The sequence below is a fragment of the Topomyia yanbarensis genome, chromosome 2 (assembly GCF_030247195.1).
Source record: "Topomyia yanbarensis strain Yona2022 chromosome 2, ASM3024719v1, whole genome shotgun sequence".
NCBI lineage: Eukaryota > Metazoa > Arthropoda > Insecta > Diptera > Culicidae > Topomyia > Topomyia yanbarensis.
This window is the reverse complement of record NC_080671.1, coordinates 312,523,904-312,547,504: the sequence shown is the minus strand read 5'-3', so window position 1 is coordinate 312,547,504 and position 23,601 is coordinate 312,523,904. Positions and strand designations below refer to the sequence as shown.

Sequence of the window (23,601 nt, the reverse complement as noted above, 5' to 3'; positions counted from 1 at the left end):
ATATACAATATAATAACTTTTTAGATCGGAAAAAATAAATCTTTGCCTCACGACAATTTCATTGCTGATTAGTTCGTTAACCCTAGAACGGTTTTGTGGGTATATTTGTACCCCAGAGTTATTTGCAATCCCTGTTATTCCGTTACGGTTCATTTTAATTGGAAGCTCATTTTATTATAAATAAATTTGAATATTAAACTTCCATTAAAGCAGGTGCAAATTATTTGTTTCACTTGACCAACCCAACAGTGCCCGCTTACAGTTTGTCCGGGGTACAAAGGTACCCCTCAAAACCGTCTATGTTAGTGTTTTGTCATGTGTATATTATTTGGAAAATTTATTATCTTTATTTATAAGCAAAATATCGATACATAGTAAGCGAGACACTTGCGTAAAATTGTATAGGCAATAAGTAGTAAAAAATGTGCTTGGATCATTATCGTATTTCTTTGCTTTTGAGAATAAACTTTGACGTATTTTAAAGGTATAAAAAAAATTAAATACAAATAAAAACGGTAAAACACGAATGTTTTTGAACAGGCTGCTTCCAAATTATTTTAGAATAAAACTATCCAAATCAATTATAAATTCACTAAAAATGAACATCTTAGAGCGATTTTAATGCTGGGGTACGAATGTACCTCACATAATCGTTTACGTATAGAAAAAATCACGAAACCGTTGTAGGGTTAATATCGGCCAATAAGGTCACCCGTAGCAATTTTTTAAAAACAATTTTTTCTCGCGAATCCTACCTGGATTTGGTTTAGCAATGCGAAATACTAAAAAAAAATTGTATCTTCCATCGAATTTGCGATATCGCCTAATTTGGGTGGCCCACTTGAGAAATTTTGAATCATTGTCAAACTAAAAACGAAACAATAAAAATGACTCGATATTTTGTGAGTGAAAAAATTCACGACGACTACTATAGTTTGTATGATTTCGGATGTAGCCAGAAATTTGATTTGGGGGATTGGATTGGGGGTGTTTGATGAAAACAGAAACAAAATTAGTTCTGTCAAATTAAATGGGTATCGTTATGAGTTTTAATATCAAGTATGCATCTAAAACAATACAGGAAAAATTAAACAGAAAATACTTTATGAAAAATTGCTTAATTTTTTTACGGATTTAATAAAGTCAAAGAAATGCATTGTCGCCATTAAATGTGAGACTTTAGTCCTAAATTTCCCTAGGTACTTGTCAAGTTCGAACGCTGAGTGAGCAAACTTTAACTTTAAATCGTAAAAGTCGATCGGACATGATACGTGTGTTTGAGAGGTTCACGAATAATGATTGATATAATTGATATCGAATTTACGAGAATATTAAAACACATTGATCAAATTAATTATAAAAAACGAAGTTCTTGTGTACGTTTATTTGAAAGTGCGCGGTTCAAACTATTGCTGATAATAAACGGATTTTAATTATTAAATTTTGAAAGTCATCATCTGCTAAAATCCCTAGATACTTGCTTTTCATCTATGAATACTTGGAGATTAATTTCATATAACCATTCATATATCCCTATCCCTACATGTAATGTGCTGGCTAGGCAGACAGACACCAACCGTAACTCGTTCATTCTTTCTTTTGTTTTCCCTCTCTCAACAGGCTGGAGCGAGTGGAGTGAATACACCCCGTGCAGCGCTTCTTGTGGCACGGGGGTACAGCAGCGTTTTCGGCATTGTTTGAAAAAGCTGGAACCGGAACAGAGCACGCCTCGAACTGGGGGCAGCAGCCAAACGATGTCATCGCTGCCGACTACACTGTTCCAGCGCAAGTCGTATGTAAATATTGAGCAGCCCGTGGAGGATGGTTTGATGAATAATGAAAATGTAAATCCCTCGTCATCGTTTACAACACCACTGACGACATCGACTCCCGTGCCAGGAGATAGTGAAACGGGTAGGAAGCGCATCCATCCCCGGTGGACCACGGTAGCATCTACCGGTATCTATCACCAGGAGAACCGACTGCAGCAGAGCACAGCAGAGCCTCTGGTAACGAGGGAGGACACTTCAACGTCAACGACAGAACTTCACTCTGCAATTGAGAGGCGTTTTAATGAAAGTACTAATGCAAATAGTAGTAAAAGGAGCATTCAACGACATCCACAAATGAACCGACGACTCCGTGGAATTTTTCTGCAACGTGCAAATCAACACAATGGAACCTCATTCCTAGACCAGACCATGGACAAGGCCGAAGGCAAAAGACACATCACCGCAACCGCAGATTCTGGCTGTGAGGGTTATAACATCGAACAAAGGAATTGCAACATGTTTGAGTGCGCAGGTGAGATTAAATGCACTTCTTAGACTTTGCATCGCACAATACTGTAGAAAAGCACTCGTTTCTTTGCTGTGGCGGTGGTGGGCGATGAGTGGTGCACTATAATGACTACAGCAGTCTTTCCGTAACCGTGGTTGGTAGCTGCCAACAAGGTTTGATACTTGAATCCACAGTTAGGAGAAGATTACTGTAAATATCACCAACGCTGCACCGGGAAAGTTTGCCGTGCAGAACAATATACTGCACGACGGTTTCTGGCTGCATTCTTGCCATTTTTCATTCGCTGCCAACGAACAATTTCAGCATAGCTCTGATTGTGTGCTTTATGTGCATATTTGTATAACCAGTTTGGTACAATGCGATTCGAGTTCTAAAGATTCTAGTATCAAACTTTTTTCCTCGGACTGATGCCGCAGCTATTCGGAATGAGAACAGTCTTGGAAAATGTATAGAGCAAAAACCAAAGCACGGTTGTGTTTGATATTTTATTGTTTCTACATATTCTTTTTCCCAGGTTCGGTAGATCTTCTCTCGGCCAGCTTCACTCACCAGTCTGCTATAGGAGAAGTTTGGGAAAATCGAATAAACTACGAGATAAATCAAATCGAAACGAATTTTACGCTAATGCTTAACGTTCGATCAAAGGTGAGTAAATTCATAAGCAAATTTGTATTAATACCAGTTTATGTTGTTTGGTGTGTGTGCGCTTCAATCTAAAATTTGCCATCCTTCCTCTAATGAAGGGGGGATAAGGGTTTTAGCGCGAAAAAAAATTCTTTCGCGATTCTTTTTTCGGAAATCTGGGTAAAGCGAATTGATCAAAACTTTACTAATTACATTCTGTAATTTTTCCATGCACAAAATTTCGACAAGTGTGTGCTTTTTGTTGAACATCTCTGGAAAAAAACACGATTTGCAGTGTTACCTACACCCAAAACAATTTCCCAATGCAAAAAAGGCATTACATCCTTTCGTGCATATTCCGAATTAGAATCATGCCTTCTTCGCATTGTAGACCAAGCATAGCTACGGCATTATACCAACACAGCTTGATTCATGATGAAATAAATTGATTGCGAATACACGCTACCATATTATCTGCCCGAATGTAAAAATATTAGTTGGTTTTGCTTGCTGAGTCCGCCAAAAAGCTGGTGTATTCTATACATGAATACCTCTGTGGTGTTGGTAAGAACTTCTGTCTTCATACACAGTTACGCTTTTTGTCTGCGAACAGCTCAATTCCAACCACACTAAACGCGTGAACAGTATACGTTCACGAGAGTGTGTGATATACGCGTTATTTTCCCATAGCGAATAGCTTTTGCCGTAAAATCATCACTCTCTCATTCTATGCTTCAGAGAAGAGTGGAAGAAAATGATTAGTGCTCAAATTGATTTGCGATGATCGTTGACCAGGGTGATGATGTGTGCTTAAGAGGATGACATGGCGTCATATTGGCGAAGTCAACATAAAAAACTTTGTTTGTAACAAAATTAACGAAATTTGTCTAAATACAAACGAGAAGCACTTTAGTTTCGATCAAATTAGAGAAAGTGTGCATTGTTTTCTATTGTATACTGCTACTGCTATTTGTTGATGACATTTCAAGCGACTTTGACGTTGTCGAACTGACCCCCATTGATCGGTTGAAAAACGATGTTACCTATTGAGTTCTACAAGATGACGACAAGAATGACCTTATGATGAATGAAGTTCATGTTTGACAATTCTCGGTGGTTTGTTTACTTTGTCAATTGCGTGAGTGCGAGTGAAACGGGTGCTCATCTATTACATTCGAACTCACGTAACTCCCATGTAAACAAACCACCGAGAATTGTCAAACAAAGTTCATCCGGCTCATTTTGTGGGATTATGTCGGTTGGTGTAAAACCTAATTGTCAAATTCTGTATGTAGAGATAGGGATGCCAGTTACCTGTGTGCGCTGGATTAGCATGTTCGGGAAATAATACAAACTGAAATGAGTAACTGCCACTGCTGATCAAAAGTGCAAAACCATGTCATCACCGTCCTTATAGTTTATGATACTTTAAACTTAAATACTTTTACTGTGGTAGCTTTCTCCTGCGTATAGTGCGCTTAAATAATCGTTAATCATTATTAACATATATGAACCTATCTAGTGGCTAGAACTGGCATATCGCTGGTAAATTTAGGATTGAGAGAACGCCAAAAGCTCCACACAAAATCAACACATAATCATCACCCACACCCCATCAATTTGATGATGCCATAAACTGTTCTCTCCAATATGCAGCATGTGATCAGTAGAAAGGCGAAATGGAAACAGGTCCTTGAGCGTGTATTAGTATTTTCAGAGCGCACATGTATCCGAGTGGAGATGTCCTTTACATGTGTATTAGTGCGGAGTCATTTCAATACTAATTCTTCGATATCGTTAAATTCACTAATACATTCCCAACTGTGAGTTTGTGTAAGGATCTGTGGTGTAATCGCCATTTAATGCATTTTTGTCCCGGATCAATATCGCTTTCTATGCATTATACCAGTTACAATGCAAAATTCTCATTAGAATCATGCTTATTCGCATGTAATTCATACGGTTCGCGTTTTGGGTGTACCATTCAAAAACTACTTAACCGATTTATTCTATATAAAAATACCTAATCCTTACGTTGAGTTTTCGTGATAATTTTTCATGTAAATAGTTTTTACATTCCTTATAAAAGAAATGTATAGAATTCGCTCAAACTTTCAAGATTTTTTCCGAGGCCCGGAGGGCCGAGTCTTATATACCAATCGACTCAGCTCGACGATTTGGGACAATGTCTGTGTGTGTGTGTGTATGTAACGGACAAATTCTCATTCGTGTTTCTCAGCAATGGCTGAACCGATCTTATCCAAACCATTTTTAAATGAAAGAACTAAAAAACAGTATGAACGCTATTAATTTGGTTTTGATTCTGATGTTTAGTTTCCAAGATATGAATGTTTGAATGCGTGAAAATGGCGTTTTTTGCAGTTTTTTTTTAAATTATCTGCCGAAATTGACAATATAGATTAACAATTTATATGTTTTAAGACAGCTTTAATAATTTTTAATACCTTTCGAACAAGCTATAGATTGTTGAAATCGGACTATTATCAAAAGAGATATTAAACATTAAATGCGGACGAAAGATTTTTATCATTTCCTTTTGGGGACCATTCATAAATTACGTAACGCAAAAATTGCCCAAAATTGACTCCCCCTCCCCCCATGTAACAAATTGTCACAAATTTCTCCATCCCCCGTCCCCTATTACGTAATAAATTCCCAGAAAAATTTTTTTTCTTCGGTGAAAACATGTTACGTAACGATCTAGCTAACTCCCCCTCCCCCCTATTTCACAACATATCACAACTTGTTGTACCCCCTCCCCCCCCTAAAAGCGTTACGTAATTTATGAATGGTCCCTTGCCAGAAATATGACCAAAAACATGTAATCTATTATTAACGCCAAAACGGCTTATTTTAGGTCAATAGTATCTTCGGAGAATATAATGGAGGCAATATGCTCTTTCTTATGGTATTGTGCTTTTGCTGATTAATCACCCTATGAGTGAGATATTTTCACAAATTTTCTTGGAAGTGACTATATCGAAATGATGCCTTCAGCAAATTTGTAGCTCTTACTTTTGCGAATAACTTTACTAAATACTTCAAATATCTATTTTGAATACTTTAAAAGTTATGGCTTGTTGTTTGTGGATTATTCTTTGTCGCCTATTTATTGTTCAATATAGTAATAATCCATTGAAATAAGCCAAACATTATTTCGATAAAACGAATTTTGTATATCATTTTTCTATCTACAACCGCTAGAAATAATCACCGAACACTTCCAAGTTGTCTGGAAGGAACTTGATAACTTATCAGTGCAAAAATGTTCATTTGTACGAACCTTCTGACTGCAATTTTTCTAACTTATAACCATCGGATCGATCTGAAATATATCGGAAAATGAAAGCGAAGTAACTAACTCCAAGCAACGGCATAGCCAAGAGAAGCTTTTCGGGTTTAACACCATACAACTCCCCCCCCCCACCACACAAAAAATGGATTGAAGTTGAAAATTTATTGATGCTGACTGATTTAATTCAACATTACAATAACAATTATCTGATCCGTACATTGATATCCTGTTGTTGTAAGCATCATGAGGACTTTTGATAAATTGTCGGAATGGGGTCCTGATATGTAACTGATCTATTGGTCTTGATTTCACAGTTGTCTAATAGCATCAAATTGAGCTCGTTTTTGTAGAGATGTACTGTAATAAGGGTCTTTATTTAATAGGAAGCGAAGTTAAAATTGATTTAATGTCTATGAAACATAGAACTGCTCACCAAAAAAATGCATAACTTTCAACATTTGCTAAAAATGTTTTTGTCTTTCTCATTCACTCTAAAATTCGTCAATCTAATCCCGGCCCGGAGGGCCCTGTCATATGCCAATTGACTGAGTTCGTCGAGATCGGAAAATGTCTGTGTGTGTATGTGTGTATGTGGAAAAAATGTGACCTCTGTTTCTCAGAGATGGCTGGACCGATTTGCACAAAGTTAGTCTCAAATGAAAGGTACAACCTTCCCATCGCCTGCTATTGATTTTTTTTATTGATTGGACTTCCGGTTCCGGAGTTACGAGTTGAAGAGTGCAATCACACAGCAAATTCTCATATAAACTGAAATGAAAAAATTTCAAAATCAAATTTGTATTTTTGATACCAAATGGCTTTAAAATGCATGAAACATTGAGATGTTTGACAAAAATTGACTTTTTTAGACTTTGGTACATTTTTGCCTTTCTCATATAGAAAGGTTATGCAATCATTATAAAAATTTTAAAATTTCTTAACAAGTTGAAAAATTTCGGCAGGACTTGGACCTCCCGGATCTTTCTCCATGATCCGCCGCTGGTTTCAAGCGATGTTTCAGTATCACATAGTATCTCAAGTTCGTGGCTGTCGATCCATTGTATGCATGTGCAAACCGTACATGCATACAATGAAATATTCATTTCCACCATTGTATTGAACATAACCAGCCATGGAATCGTAGTCTGGACAAATGAGACAAGCACAATTGCACCACTAGGTGGATTAAAACAGGTTTTTCTTTTGGGAATGCGTCGAGTTGAGACGAAAATGTAATATGATTAATAACGAGGATAACACTTTCCGAATGTAGAGAGAAATTTATGAAAAATGACGATCTTACAAATGTAAACATATGGCTTTTTTCATACATGCGAATGAGGGCTTTGAAACGCAACAAATTAACCTAAAAATTTTGATTCTACGATATTGCTTTCTTAAACTACTTAAACTAGCAAAAAATACAACGGGCGAAACTGTATTTTTGTTTGTTTATTTAAAGTTTCGCCCTGCACGCTCAATGCAAACAAACAGGGCGATACTTTTTTGCTAGAAGTTTAGAGGCGAAACTGTTATTTTCGTATTTTTTAGGATTATCAAGCTGATACCAGCTGTAAATAGTAACAATGATCGCCATTGAAAAAATACGGACGAAATCGGTGGTGTAGAGCGGTAGTTATTGTAAAAAACCGTAAGGGCGATACTTCAATGCTGATAGGTGGGACCGAAAAAGTAAACAATCGCCAAAGGGGCTATACTATCATTTTGTCAATTTCAATAGCAAAAACAAATTTTAATTTAATAATTTCAAATACTTTATGAAGTTTTGGGTTTCGATCACTGAATCATGCAATCTAGGATGTAAAAACACAATAGTTCTTAAATATGAAATAAAACCAAGTCTGGAAATATTCACTGTTGATTTTCTTTGAATGGTATCACTGCTAGTATCGCCCTTTTCAAGAAAAAGCGTTGATTTCTTAGTTCTCAGTCGCATTGGAAATTTTTTTGGCTCAGTACAATATATAACCCCTTTAGGAAAATTCAGTTTTCCCACCACAATTTAGATATTTTATTAACAGAGCATTAACAATAATTCGTTGGTATGTCTATTTTATGAGCCATTTTTTCGCTTTCCCATTGATTTGGTTTAAGATTTCTAGCACTGATGTTGTCCTATGCTGATTTGAGCGATTCTCTGAGTCCTGTCACTATCCCATGTAGTATGTGTTATCAAAAACATCGCGAAGCATCAAGTTCTAAATGTTCTCAAACGATATAATATCCGAAGAGAGTGATAAGAGTTATAAGAAATGTCTCATCACACTGTTAGGTGGATTAAAAGCGTTTTTACTCATAAAATGGCGGAATTATTCGTGAAAATATCAATTTTTATTTAAAATGAGTAAAAACCCCCCTTACCACTAATCCTATTTTCATATTTTTCAGTGCAGCATATAAATAACATCTTCTGTACATTAGGGGAGACTAAGGAGACTTGATCCCCAGGGAGACTTGATCCCATCATTGTAACTCAAAGGCGGATCAGAATACATTAATTGAATATACTAGAAAGTTGCGCAGCTTTATCTAAACATAACTTTCTTTAACACAAAAAAATAAATTGGACATGTGTTATCGAATTTTTACCGATTCAAAGAAAAAAATTTCAAAAGAACTGAAGAAGATTTATTTTCTAAATTTTCAAACTTTTATACAATTGATAAAGTCACCCACTACATACCATACTTTTGCATACAGAATAACAGGAGAACGTCAATTATATGAATACGTTATGATTGAGCTGATTTTTTTGTTCAACTATACTTGTACTAAAGTTTGCTGAAATAGATACTATCGGTTCACTTGATCCCTCCAAATTCGTGGAGATTTGATCGCCATGCTTCATACACACCACTGAAAATAACCAAATTCACACCAGAACAATTGAAGTCATTGTTGTCATAAAATAACAAAAAAAATTGTCAAAAATGAACGCTTCATCGTACAGAAACTTAACTGTAATTGTTTACTACAGTATACGTAGAAACCATGCATCCCACATTTGATGTTCCTCAACCATAATAAAGACAGCTTTCAAATAATTGCACAGAGATTTGGGGAATTCGTAAAAAAAACTTGTGAGAGATGCGTAATATGTAGTAACAAAAATAGTAATATGTAATCACAACAATTTAATCAATACCACAATACATTTATAACATTGAATGGGGTTAGGTACCTATTTTTGTCCTATTACCACATTATTTCATTATTAATTTTATTATTTCAGCTTCTTTGCTTTGTTATTAGGAGTCATTTTTTATTTCGATTATAGAGGTTTTAGCCTTAAGGTCATTCGGCTCTTATTAATAGCCAATATAATAACAAAATTGTCTTGAGAATGGTGAAAATCTTCTGTTTGAGCGCAGCAAAAACTCTAATCGAGTACCCCAATTATCGCAACAGCATTTGAGCCAATGCGTTGAGCAAAGATGGCAGACGCTGCTCTAACCGAAGGCTTCAGATGGGTAGGATGATAATAGAAAAAGGGTAAAAATAGGCTTATTACCCTACATGCTCTTTTAAACACGTTTTCAAAAAATAATCAAGTGTCCCCAAATTAGGGATCGAGTCTCCACTAATCAAAGAATTTTCCAGTTTTTTGTTGTTTTCCAAAAATGCTCATAGCTCATGTCCAGTATAATATTTCCATGTAATTTTTTTATGATTATCAGTCAACCCTAGAAACAATATAAAACTACAAAAAATACATAGTTTTTGTATCATTCCACGGAGTAAGATTAAAAAATAAAAAAGGGGATCAAGTCTCCTCAGTCTCCCCTATATTATATGCCATTTCATGATTTTTTTTAAACCGCGACACCAATAAGCGATCTAAATAGTCAATGGATAAACATGGATTCACGCTTGAAGTCTGGTAGAAAACCCATCTATGACCGCATACCACATTCAAATCGTAATAACTTTCGATTCCGTCAATGAAACATTTTCAAACTTGCAGGGGATATACTTGAATACAATATCTTTTAAATGCCATGTACCGAATGAGCAGACAAATACATTTTTATTTATAAAGATTAAACCAAACCTGTGGATGTTTGTGGTAGCCGCATGAAACGTGTCATAAAACTTCAAATCGTAATATCTCTCGAATCCCTCGATGGATCATTTTAAAATTTACTGAGAAGATACTTGGATACTGTACCTTTCGAACGCCGTATGCCGAATTGATGGTCATTTTTTGGTTAATAATGGTTTTAGGCACACCGTGGTATATTAATTCACAGATCACCAAGTAATCCACCTAGTAGTGAGATGAAAGATTTCTCATATAATTCTACTCGTAGCATCACCGAAAGCAACTGTATTTGTGAATCCCTAAATTCTAGCGAAAATTTGGCTTCTTTTGCAAGATTTAAGTTATACTGATCATAGCGCAAAAATACTAGTTGCATTGTTTATAATAAGGCTGGAAAGAAATGAATATATTTATAAATATACCAGGCAACCAGGGATGGGAATTATCATTCATTCGCATGATTCTTGGCGAATTCGTTCATTGCTTTGACAGCAGCCAGTCGTTCATTCACGATCCGACTAAAACTCTTCAAATAAACACATGAACGTAGGTAGAGATGAACGTCCGAAGATAAAAGAATGACACATACTATGATGAATGAAGAAGATGGTGTTCTTTATTGGCGGATTGAATCGGAAGTTTGTACTGTAAACATTCACAAGTGAATCAACTTCTGGTTCACAAATGAATGTGAGATTGTATTCTCCGGTTGGGTTAGGTCAACTTTATAGTGCAAATGTACACTATAATCAATATTGGGAAGTAGATTGCACAAAAATCCACTTGAAATAGATATTGTCATATGCACGGAATCGTTTTAAGAAGTTATTTCCGGGCAAATGAATGCTTGTACATGGCACACATGAAAATTGTTCAATTAACAATTTCGTATTTTTCAAACAATCCATGTTACAGCTCCGCGGTTCGATTTTCTCGTTTGGCGGTGCAGGTAAATTTATTACTGCGTGGACAGCAGGGTGCATTTTAAAAATGTTCCTTTTGAAATTTTCGAGCATCAGCGGTGCTTGCTTATATTTGCAATTCTCATCTGCTTTGAAGTGGAATTTTATGCCCTCCTCCTGAATAACTTGCAACAGGATCTTTTTTGAGTACAGCGTCATCTGATTCTAAAAATGTTTTTCGCCCAGCACATTGCAAACTACTTACTTAACAATAAGAGATCAAAAAAATTCATAGGTCTACAAACAAGAACGACAAGTTTTTTTTTATTAGAACGATCCGGTGAATGTTTTTAAATGAATCTTTGTGAATGAAATAATGCATTCATTTGCGATCCTTTCTGCTTTCATTCAAAACACTATATATGTGATGGAGAATAAATCATTGGGTGAACACTAACATTGCCGTGCGCCGTCACTTTTTTCAGTTTTGTGTTTTACTTCTCGCTTTTGCATGAGCGCGTAACTCTACACGAGAAGGGTTGCCGAGATCGAGCATGTTAGTGGATGATTTCAAATTGATCGTTTCGTGAAATGATTTTTCCCATGCCTGGTGGCACCTGTCACGACTCACATCTTTCTTGCTGTTTATCCATTTATAAGTTGTGTGGTAAGATCTGCTAATCTGTCATATTTATTAATGTCCAATCATATGTGCGATGTAGTTGTGTTTGCAAAGACAAAACTGTTTTTGTTCACACCCTCAAGATGGAAGGAATATACTTCCGAAACGTTGCACTATGGGTAGGCAGGTGACTAAAAATCTAAAACTACAGCAACGCCAATTTAATTCAGTTCTATTCAGAGCATTTATATACACTATAATTAAGGAAATTCGTGACTATCTGAGAAAAATATTTAATTTACTTGGGTAATATGGATGCTGAAGATGAAATTTTTTAAATGCGTTATCAAAACTTTTAGAATTTAGATTGAATTTTGAATAAAACATGCTCAAATATGTCTTGTGAAAAGCAAGAGCATCTTTTTGTGATGATATTATTGAAAAAAATACATATTTATCGTATTGGTATAAACTATTATGAAAAATAACAGATTGTTGTAGGTCAGATGAAGTTTTATGGAAACGAAACTTCACAGGGTGGTGCATTCAACCGTATGCATGACAGTGCCGACCTATTAGCTGATTGTCATCTGTCTAAAGGAATGATTTGGTCAGTTCGAATAAAGTCACCAGTTAAGTTAGAAGCCATAGTTCGGCGGTTCCTGTCTTTTAGTGAAAATAAATGATAGAGTAGCAGAAACGGTTTTTCATTTCTGCAAGACTGCGATTAAAGGTTTGGTCACAATACAGATCAAAGTCCAAAAACATCCACGAATTCGATGTGGGAAAAGAACTCTCGATGGGGGATTCAAGTACAATGTTTCGTAAAACTTATCTTTGTCCATATTTGTTCTATGCTGAGTACACTTACATTGATGTTTCAATGGCTGTCACAGTAGTAGAAGGCGTTCCATAATTCAGTACACGTTTCGACTGAGTTCTCCGTATTGTACAAGTAAATTAACGGAGATCTATTTATTTATTTATTTATTTCAAGTCGTCAATCAGATGTAGACCGGTTTCTTACAATAATTATTAAACTAACTTAACACTAGTTAAAATTTTGGTTTACTTTAAACTGTTGCTTAAGTTTTGTTTTCGACATAGTGAAGTCAATGCTTTCGCAATGTTTGTTGTAAATATTCATCATTTGGTTTAAAGGGCCAAACTTGGCATAATTGGTGCGATGGCGAATTGTACAAAAGATGCTGCGGTTACGTAGTTGTCGAGAAGGAGCATAAAAATTTAGTTTCGATAAAAGTTCGATTGAATCAATACGATGTGATACAATGTCGTTTACAAATGATACCATAGAAAATTCACGACGATCTTTCAAGGTTTGAATGTCAATTAGCATGCACCGTGCTTCATAAGATGGCAAATGTAGTCCAGTCCAACCTAGTTTACGAAGAGCGAACATCAAAAACTGCTTTTGTACTGATTCTATCCGGTTTGCATGTGTTGCTGAAAAAGGCGACCAAACTATACTACAATATTCTAGTGTTGAACGCACATAGGCTACATATAATGTTTTTATTGTGTAGGGATCTTGGAAATTATAGCAGAAGCGTTTAATAAAACCTAGTGTGCTGTTTGCTTTGTTAATTATTGTGTTATAATGATCTATGAATGTTATTTTGGAATCTATAATAACTCCTAGATCTCTTATTCTGTCACACTTTTCTACTTGTTGATTTCCCAATAAGATTCTATTGTTCTGTATATTATTCTTTCTACTCAATGTTATGGAATTACATTTTTTTTACATTCAGTTTCAGCAGGCTTTTTTTACACCATGTATAAAATATATTTACTTCGTTTTGAAATGTCTGAAAGTCTTCACCATTTCTTATTTCTAGAAATAGTTTCATATCATCAGCATATATAAGAACTTTTACATTTTTTAGAATGAAGGAAATGTCGTTAACAAATAAAATAAAGAATAAATAAATAAAGATCACAATCAGAGTTTATGTATTGAACAGATTGTTGATCTGACTAAGAGCGAGTAAGGGCTTTATAACCCTGGCTCATTAGTCGGGGCAGGGCTAAATACTTCTGTCCCATCCCAGGAACCTAGGATCAAAGGAGTGACATTAACCCTCTTAGCAAAGTCACTCCCAACGATTTATCAAACCCCCATCAAATTGAAACGGTTGTGTACGGTTGTCCACGTTTCCTCCTTATTCAAGGTTCAAAATAATCCGTTGATTAAATTATTCATTGAATGAATAATTTGATTGCCGTATAATTTTGAATCATCTTTATTTTGTACGCTGCATAGTTGACCTGGCCGCTTTAATGCTTGTGTCATATTCAATATGTGCCACAAACATTAATAATGACAAGAAAAATTGTGGACGAACGTTTGCAATTTTCCAGGATCCCTACATGTATTGGCTGTGTATGTGTAGACTAGACTAGACTAGACTAGACTAGAACAGATTGTTGATCTGACTACATTTCTGCCATACACATTACTGTGTTGCAACAAATGAATCTGAAGGTACCCTTTTCATGACCAATTCGCAGCCAATTAAGACTTGTAATTTCAAGCATGCCCATCCACCAGAAACAGTTTTGATCTAAATATTTTATCAGTTTTATTCATTTCATCATTTTTTATTTGACACAATTTACTTTTTTCTAATATTTTATAACTTTTTAACATTTTTTAATTTTTCGTTTCAAACAATTCATTTTGTTCTGCTCATTTTATTCTTCTTTTTTATTTATTACATAAATTTTATTCGTTTTGTTTATTAGAATCATTTGTTTTATTTATTCATTTTATTGAACTCATTTGCTTTTTATTTTATTAATTTTATTCATTTCGTGCATTCCAATAAAATGTCAATTTATCCATTTCATTCATTTAATTCGTTGTATTCACAGGGGTCATTAAATTCATTCGATTCATTCGATTCATTTGATTCATGCAATTCATTCGGTTGATTTGATTCATTCGATTCGTTCAATTCGTTCGATTTATTTGATTCGTTCGATTTATTTGATTAATTTGATTCATTTGATTTATTTGATTCATTTGCTTCATTTGATTCATTTGATTCATTTGATTCATTTGATTCATTTGATTCATTTGATTCATTTGATTCATTTGATTCATTTGATTCATTTGATTCATTTGATTCATTTGATTCATTTGATTCATTTGATTCATTAGATTCATTTGATTCATTTGATTCATTTGATTCATTTGATTCATTTGATTCATTTGATTCATTTGATTCATTTGATTCATTTGATTCATTTGATTCATTTGATTCATTTGATTCATTTGATTCATTTGATTCATTTGATTCATTTGATTCATTTGATTCATTTGATTCATTTGATTCATTTGATTCATTTGATTCATTTGATTCATTTGATTCATTTGATTCATTTGATTCATTTGATTTATTTGATTCATTTGATTCATTTGATTCATTTGATTCATTTGATTCATTTGATTCATTTGATTCATTTGATTCATTTGATTCATTTGATTCATTTGATTCATTTGATTCATTTGATTCATTTGATTCATTTGATTCATTTGATTCATTTGATTCATTTGATTCATTTGATTCATTTGATTCATTTGATTCATTTGATTCATTTGATTCATTTGATTCATTTGATTCATTTGATTCATTTGATTCATTTGATTCATTTGATTCATTTGATTCATTTGATTCATTTGATTCATTTGATTCATTTGATTCATTTGATTCATTTGATTCATTTGATTCATTTGATTCATTTGATTCATTTGATTCATTTGATTCATTTGATTCATTTGATTCATTTGATTCATTTGATTCATTTGATTCATTTGATTCATTTGATTCATTTGATTCATTTGATTCATTTGATTCATTTGATTCATTTGATTCATTTGATTCATTTGATTCATTTGATTCATTTGATTCATTTGATTCGTTTGATTTATTTGATTCGTTTGATTTATTTGATTCATTTGAATTATTTGATTCATTTGAATTATTTGATTCATTTGATTCATTTGATTCATTTGATTCATTTGATTCATTTGATTCATTTGATTCATTTGATTCATTTGATTCATTTGATTCATTTGATTCATTTGATTCATTTGATTCATTTGATTCATTTGATTCATTTGATTCATTTGATTCATTTGATTCATTTGATTCATTTGATTCATTTGATTCATTCGATTCATTCGATTCATTCGATTCATTCGATTCATTCGATTCATTCGATTCACTCGATTCATTCGATTCATTCGATTCATTCGATTCATTCGATTCATTCGATTCATTCGATTCATTCGATTCATTCGATTCATTCGATTCATTCGATTCATTCGATTCATTCGATTCATATGATTCATTCGATTCATTCGATTCATTCGATTCATTCGATTCATTCGATTCATTCGATTCATTCGATTCATTCGATTCATTCGATTCATTCGATTCATTCGATTCATTCGATTCATTTGATTCATTTGATTCATTCGATTCATCGATTCATCGATTCATTCGATTCATTCGATTCATTCGATTCATTCGATTCATTCGATTCATTCGATTCATTCGATTCATTCGATTCATTCGATCATTCGATTCATTCGATTTATTCGATTCATTCGATTCATTCGATTCATTCGATTCATTCGATTCATTCGATTCATTCGATTCATTCGATTCATTCGATTCATTCGATTCATTCGATTCATTCGATTCATTCGATTCATTCGATTCATTCGATTCATTCGATTCATTCGATTCATTCGATTCATTCGATTCATTCGATTCATTCGATTCATTCGATTCATTCGATTCATTCGATTCATTCGATTCATTCGATTCATTCGATTCATTCGATTCATTCGATTCATTCGATTCATTCGATTCATTCGATTCATTCGATTCATTCGATTCATTCGATTCATTCGATTCATTCGATTCATTCGATTCATTCGATTCATTCGATTCATTCGATTCATTCGATTCATTCGATTCATTCGATTCATTCGATTCATTCGATTCATTCGATTCATTCGATTCATTCGATTCATTCGATTCATTCGATTCATTCGATTCATTCGATTCATTCGATTCATTCGATTCATTCGATTCATTCGATTCATTCGATTCATTCGATTCATTCGATTCATTCGATTCATGCGATTCATTCGATTCATTCGATTCATTCGATTCATTCTATTCATTCGATTCATTCGATTCATTCGATTCCACAGTGGCTCAAAACAGCGTTTAGAGGTACTTAATTCATTGGAGTCAAAACTGTTCATATGAGCGATTTTACATATTCTACAATATTTAAGTGTGTAAAAAGCGCCATCTTTTGGCAACATTGTTGTTTTAAAAAATTGATCATAGTAGGCTATAAAAAAATAACTTTTGAACCGAAAGAGATAGCGCTTGGCCGTCTTCGACAAAGTTGTAGAGAAGAGTATTTTCATAAATTTTGCAGAAGACATGTTGTCTCTGTCACTCACAGTTATTGAGTTATAAGATATTTTCTACGATGAAGTCCTACAATTCTTATTTTTACTTATAACTTTTTTGTTTCTGACTTTTCGTGTTAACAATGTTCGAAGGTATTTTTTATCATTACAAAACACACAACTTTTTCGAAGAAACAAAATAGCTGTCGATGCTGTGTAAAGACTTATGGCTGATTTTGATTTTATTTTAACCTGTTTTTGAACCCGTGTAACTTTCCTATCGGCAAAAACTGTAATTATACTATCAATTATTCTAATAGAACTGGGTTTCGCCTACAAAACGAAGGCAAAACCGTTTGTCCATAATCACCCGTTCAGAAGTTATACCCTGTTGAAAGCTGTACGTCTGGACCTCTTGACGTCGCGCGTATGGCTCACTGAACGAGTAGGCGCTGGTGTTCAAAGACGCTTTCGCTTGTTTTTCTGAGTGGCGCGCACTTTGTGTGCTAGCGCTTCTACTGGAAGGTTAACATCGACATTGCATGATGTTCTAACGGGTAATGTACAATTTAATTTCCGTCCGGGTTACCGTATGAATGTTAGCTTTAGGATAAAGAAGATGCACAAAATTGCTGCATTCACCACGGTATGAAATATTTGAAAATATTAAGCCGGTTAATACAGCGATTATATGGAAAAGTGTATCTTTTACCTCTTCTTCAATATCCAGAAACTAAAATTCATTCGATTAACTGGAAAAGTACATCACCCGTTAGAAAATCATGCAATATCGGTGTTATGCTTCCAGCAGACGCGCTAGTACACAGAGTGCGCGCCACTCAGAAAAACAAGCGAAAGCGTCTTTGAACACCAGCGCCTACTCGTTCAGTGAGCCATACGCGCGACTTCAAGAGGTCCAGAGGTACAGCTTTCAACAGGGTATAACTTCTGAACGGGTGATTATGGACAAACGGTTTTGCCTTCGTTTTGTAGGTGAAATCCAGTCCTATTAGAATAATTGATAGTATAATTGCAGTTTTTGCCGATAGGCAAGCTACACGGGTTCGAAAACAGGTTAAAATAAAATCAAAATCAGCCATAAGTCTTTACACAGCATTCACAGCTATTTTGTTTCTTCGTAAAAGTTGTGTGTTTTGTAATGATAAAAAATACCTTCGAACATTATTAACGCGAAAAATCAGAAACAAAAAAGTTATAAGTAAAAATAAGAATTGTATGACTTCATCATAGAAAATATCTTATAACTCAATAACTGTGAGTGACAGAGACAACATGTCTTCTGCAAAATTTATGAAAATACTCTCCTCTACAACTTTGTCGAAGACGGCCAAGCGCTATCTCTTTCGGTTCAAAAGTTAAATTTTTTATAGCCTACTATGATCAATTTTTTAAAACAACAATGTTTCCAAAAGATGGCGCTTTTTACACACTTAAACATTGTAGAATATGTAAAATCGCTCATATGAACAGTTTTGACTCCAATGAATTAAGTACCTCTAAACGCTGTTTTGAGCCACTGTGGATTCATTCGATTCATTCGATTCATTCGATTCATTCGATTCATTCGATTCATTCGATTCATTCGATTCATTCGATTCATTCGATTCATTCGATTCATTCGATTCATTCGATTCATTCGATTCATTAGATTCATTCGATTCATTCGATTCATTCGATTCATTCGATTCATTCGATACATTCGATTCATTTGATTCATTCGATTCATTCGATTCATTCGATTCATTCGATTCATTCGATTCAATCGATTCATTCGATTCAATCGATTCATTCGATTCATTCAATTCATTTGATTCATTTGATTTATTTGATTGATTTGATTAATTTGATTAATTTGATTAAATTGATTAATTTGATTCATTTGATTCATTTGATTCATTTGATTCATTTGATTCATTTGATTCATTTGATTTATTTTGTTCATTTCTTTAATTTAATTCATTTCAGGATTAGTCATTTCACTTATTTATTTTAATCAATTTGTTAGTTTGAGTACATTTAATTTATTCTATAAATTTTATAACTATGTTTAAATATTGCCTAGTTTTTCATTTATTGAGCTAATCTAATTGGATATATGTATTTTATGAGTTTGAGTAATATTCATTCATTTTATGAATTTGAAAACCTTTTTTCTTCATTTCTTGCTTGATCTATTTATTTATTTCGTTTTATTGGTTTTCTATGATTTGAGTTTATCGGAGATTTTTTATTCGTGCAGGACATACAACGTTTGTGCACATACTTCACATGATCCATGAATGATCCAACAGTGATATGTGTAAGAAATATTTCATCTCACTGCTAGGTGGATTAGATTGGTCTTTTACCTTTCAAGTTGTTCTATTTACAATGGAAAATACTTGAACATGTGTGAAGTTGAAAAACGAAGTTTATACATTGCTAATTCTCGAGCAATAGATACTCAGCTCTAAGAGGAGTGGCGGGGGGGTTTGGGGTTACCACTCAAAAAATGCTGTCATTTTTGGATGTAGCCCAAAACGTAAATCACGAAGTGACGAGATATTACCGTGTTCCATTTAAATTTCACTACACAAGTACTTTTCATGCACAGTTACCATAAAATCTTTTAAACTTTGGTGTTTGTTTTAAACTTATCAACATTTAAAACAAACGCCATTATGGAATAAAATTACGTTATTCATCAATTTCCACGTTGTGTACAATCAAAACGAAATGTAAATTTTAATTTAGGAGATGTAAATTAACTCCATTTTGTCAACATTTAAACCAAAAATATGTGTTACGGAATCCAATCATTTATTGTTTATTACTTTAATCAACTAACTTATTGGTCTAAAAATATTTTTTATTAGAACAACAATAAATTTTGCTTTCAATCAAAACATTTTTAATTTCAATTATTTTGTTTAATTTCAAGAAAGGAATTATTGAAAAAGAGATCGATATTTTTTATTGAACAATAAATAAATTTATTGTCTCGCGACCAATAATTTTATTCACTGAAGAAAGATTTCAATGAAATGTCCATCTTACGCACAGTACAGAATTGTTCATATTTTTCACACTCCAACGAATGACAAGAACTGTTCCAATCTTTGTACTATTCATATATTTATAGAAAAAGTCACGCCTTGAGACGGCTTCCGGCGAGCATCATACCAACAACATTTTATCTCTCCGTTCCCAAATGGTCGGCAGTTTAAGTTTGTCGATAAATTTTGTCAACGATGGTCACGGAGGGCTGAAAATAATCCAGGAAAAGTTTGGCCTTTCGGAGATGCTGCCAGTTGAGCGGAATTTATTGGATGGCAAATGGCACTCGGTTGCTTTGAGGTATGTTCCACTGATTCCTGTTTGTTTGTTCATGTGTGTTTGTAATGAAACGAACCCCTCCCAATTCATCCTAAACACTATCGAGCAGCGGTTGTGTTGGCCATATCAAATAATTCACTACTAAATGGTCCGCCGTGCCTTTTGATAATTGCTAATTTATTATTGCAGTGGAAGGAACGGCGGCTACATAACGGTGTATATCGACTGCCAATGGGCCAACTCGTTCGTTCTCTCGAGAGGATCCATCGAACTGCCGCAGTATCCGGTGATTGAAGTCGGACGCGATGTTAGTCAGCGCAATTTATCTCTATTGTTCCGATCATTTAACGACATGTGCTATTTTCGATTTTTGCTTCATTCTAGATTGAGCTCCGACAGTTGACGTTGGTCCCAGGCGATAGACATCGGCTACAGTGTGCAATGGATACCATCCCGATATATGATACCGAAAATCGAAAAGTGACCAACTATTTCGAAGGCATAAATTAGTATCGGAATAGTACAGCAAAAAGCATTTAAAATTCCGTCGGCCTCCAAAGCAAAAACATTCATTTCGGGTTCACCCATCTCAAAAACACACAGCACACTGGCCGTAAGCAGGGAGTTGACCCATGTGCCAAAATAGGACAATTGATTTCATTCTGCCATTTCCACAGGATTCTATGTCGACAGCTTCCGCCATGTAGGAAATTCCACGCCTTCTTTGGACCGCATGTACATTAGGGTGGGACAAAAAATAGATTCCAGCTCCGAGCAATTTTTTAGGTACTGTTTGGGTCCTAGAACAACTGTGCAAATTCTTAGCTCGATCAGTGAAACTATATTTTTGCGCCCACTGTTTAAAGTTTACATGGAATTTTGTATGGGAAAGTTAACTTTTACAAAATAATTCCTCCAGGAGTCGCCCATTACATCCTAAAAATAAATCGTGATGTGGCTTGTATAGGAAATTTAAAAAAGAAAAAAAGTCTCGAAAACCACGAAACGATCTGATGCTTGAGAAAAAAGTTATTAAGCAGAAACCGATTGATGCTCTGACGATTGATAAAATATTCATTTGTTCTAGCACCACTGCTGTTGGTTGTCCAATTATACGCAATTTTGTTTTAATCCTCTGTTAACGTATCTAAATCGTTTATCTATACTATTTTGCCACTTCGCAAGGTTTTGAGAGATAAATTGAGGCTTCTTTTGTACATAATAAGAGAAAGTTAAATTTTTTGTATATAATAAAACCGTCAGAAGCAGTGATGCTATGAAAAGTGAAATTTTCATCAATCTTCAGGGCATCAATCGGTTATTGCTTAATAACTTTTTCTACAACCATCAGATCGTTTTTCAGTCTTCTAGACTTTGTTTCCTTGACAAATTTCCTACAAAAATCATACATCTGTTTATTTTTAGGAGATAACGGGCGACTCTTGGAAGAATTAATTTGCAAAAGAGAATTTTCCCATACGAAATCCCATGTAAACTTTAAACCGTGGGCGCAAAAATATAGTTTCACCGATCGAGCTAAAAATTTGCAGAGTTGTTCTGGGAGCCAAATGGAACCCAAAAAGTTACTCGGAGCCAAATTTTATTTTTTTCATATAACCATGTCCCACTCTAATGTACATATAGGGACATTGTGAAGCATTCATTTTCGTGCTACCGTGGAAATTACTACAGAAAAGAAACTTTACTATCAGAACAGTGGAGATGCATCGGTTAGTGTCACAATCAACCATGCATTTCCACTGGCAATTCAGCTATTTTTCAAGTGCTGTTCGACCATGCAATAAATTTTCAGTTTTTTATATTACATAAAAAATCGACACCATGTAGGCGTGAACCTGAAATATGAACGTTTGTAAAAAAAAATGAAATGAAAACCGTCCCGCATGACTGACTTTTTAAATTCTGGTCACTGATTGAAAAATGTTCACCGCGTCCGTGTCATTCGGTCAGCACAAAGGGCAGACAGCATGCTATAAAAAAATAAATAAAAAAAGAACGAACTACGAACTATGAAATATACAGCTTACTAATTTTCAAGCCGATCGTAACCAACTTTACATATACACAAAGGAAACAATAAATTTAATGAAAACAACGGAAAACAATAAATGCCGGGCAGGAAATTGAGTGCGAATTGGATTCGATCTGTTGAGTAGCATTATAGAAAAAAAAATCTATAGTTGACACAGTTGCAAACGAAAAGAAGATAGAAATATATATCTACATTTATTGCTATTTTGCTGGAAATTATCGAGAGATAGATAAAGGCAGAATTGTATAGTTGAAAACGATTTAGCCGATGAAAATAAAAAAACAAAAACAAATATTCATGACTGGGTCGCCTGTATAGTTTTTAGAGCTATGCTTTAGTCCTATAAATATGAAGTTTTGAACGAAATTTTATGTTGGATGTTTATTGTACATTTATTTATATCACAAAAATCCCTCTGCAATAGAAGTATTAAAAAGAGAGAAGAACTACATCGAACATCGCTATGGGTGATATGGATAGTACTACCCACTCGAAAATAACAAAGGAGGTAATTACTCAAAAGTTTGGAATAAACCAAAATCCGAGATTAACCATCTATGTACCGTAAACAAGGGTGACTTTGATCATAGGGGTGACTTTGATCACTCGAAACTTTTTTCGTAGATCGCTTATCAAACCAGAATAGTCTACCGAATCATTTTAATTTGAAATGATGTTTACTCTAAATTTATAAAATTCTGATTTGGTATACTTTTTGAGTATGTTGTTCGGTTTTTGGGTACAAAACTAGAAAAAACCGAAATTTAACTTTACCTTATTTTTACGAAGCTTCGTAAAGTGTCTATTTTTTATAAAACAAATAAATCTCAGATTTGAGCAAGAGTAATAAATTGCTAGCTGTCGTATTCCACCTTGCAACAACCTGTCCTTTTGCTATTCCCACGTCGCAATTCCCCTTTTTG

At 34.2% G+C, this 23,601-nt stretch overlaps 1 protein-coding gene across 2 annotated transcripts in view; it reads left to right on the top strand.

Moving 5' to 3' along the window:
* The window catches only part of LOC131683576 (uncharacterized), a 91,448-nt gene extending 68,404 nt beyond the window's left edge, over positions 1-23,044 (top strand). Inside the window, exons 4-9 of one of the 2 annotated variants that reach the window (XR_009304536.1) lie at positions 1,621-2,304; positions 2,816-2,946; positions 20,432-20,646; positions 20,815-20,932; positions 21,010-21,238; positions 21,303-23,044. Coding sequence is in view for 1 of the 2 variants with exons in the window: in XM_058965667.1 (XP_058821650.1) it covers positions 1,621-2,304; positions 2,816-2,946; positions 20,432-20,646; positions 20,815-20,932; positions 21,010-21,135 (1,274 nt within the window). In the remaining variant the exon portion in view is untranslated. Of the gene's footprint in view, positions 1-1,620; positions 2,305-2,815; positions 2,947-20,431; positions 20,647-20,814; positions 20,933-21,009 lie in introns of both variants that reach the window. The other variant, XM_058965667.1, reaches the window with a different exon arrangement.
* The last annotated feature ends 557 nt before the right edge of the window (positions 23,045-23,601 follow it).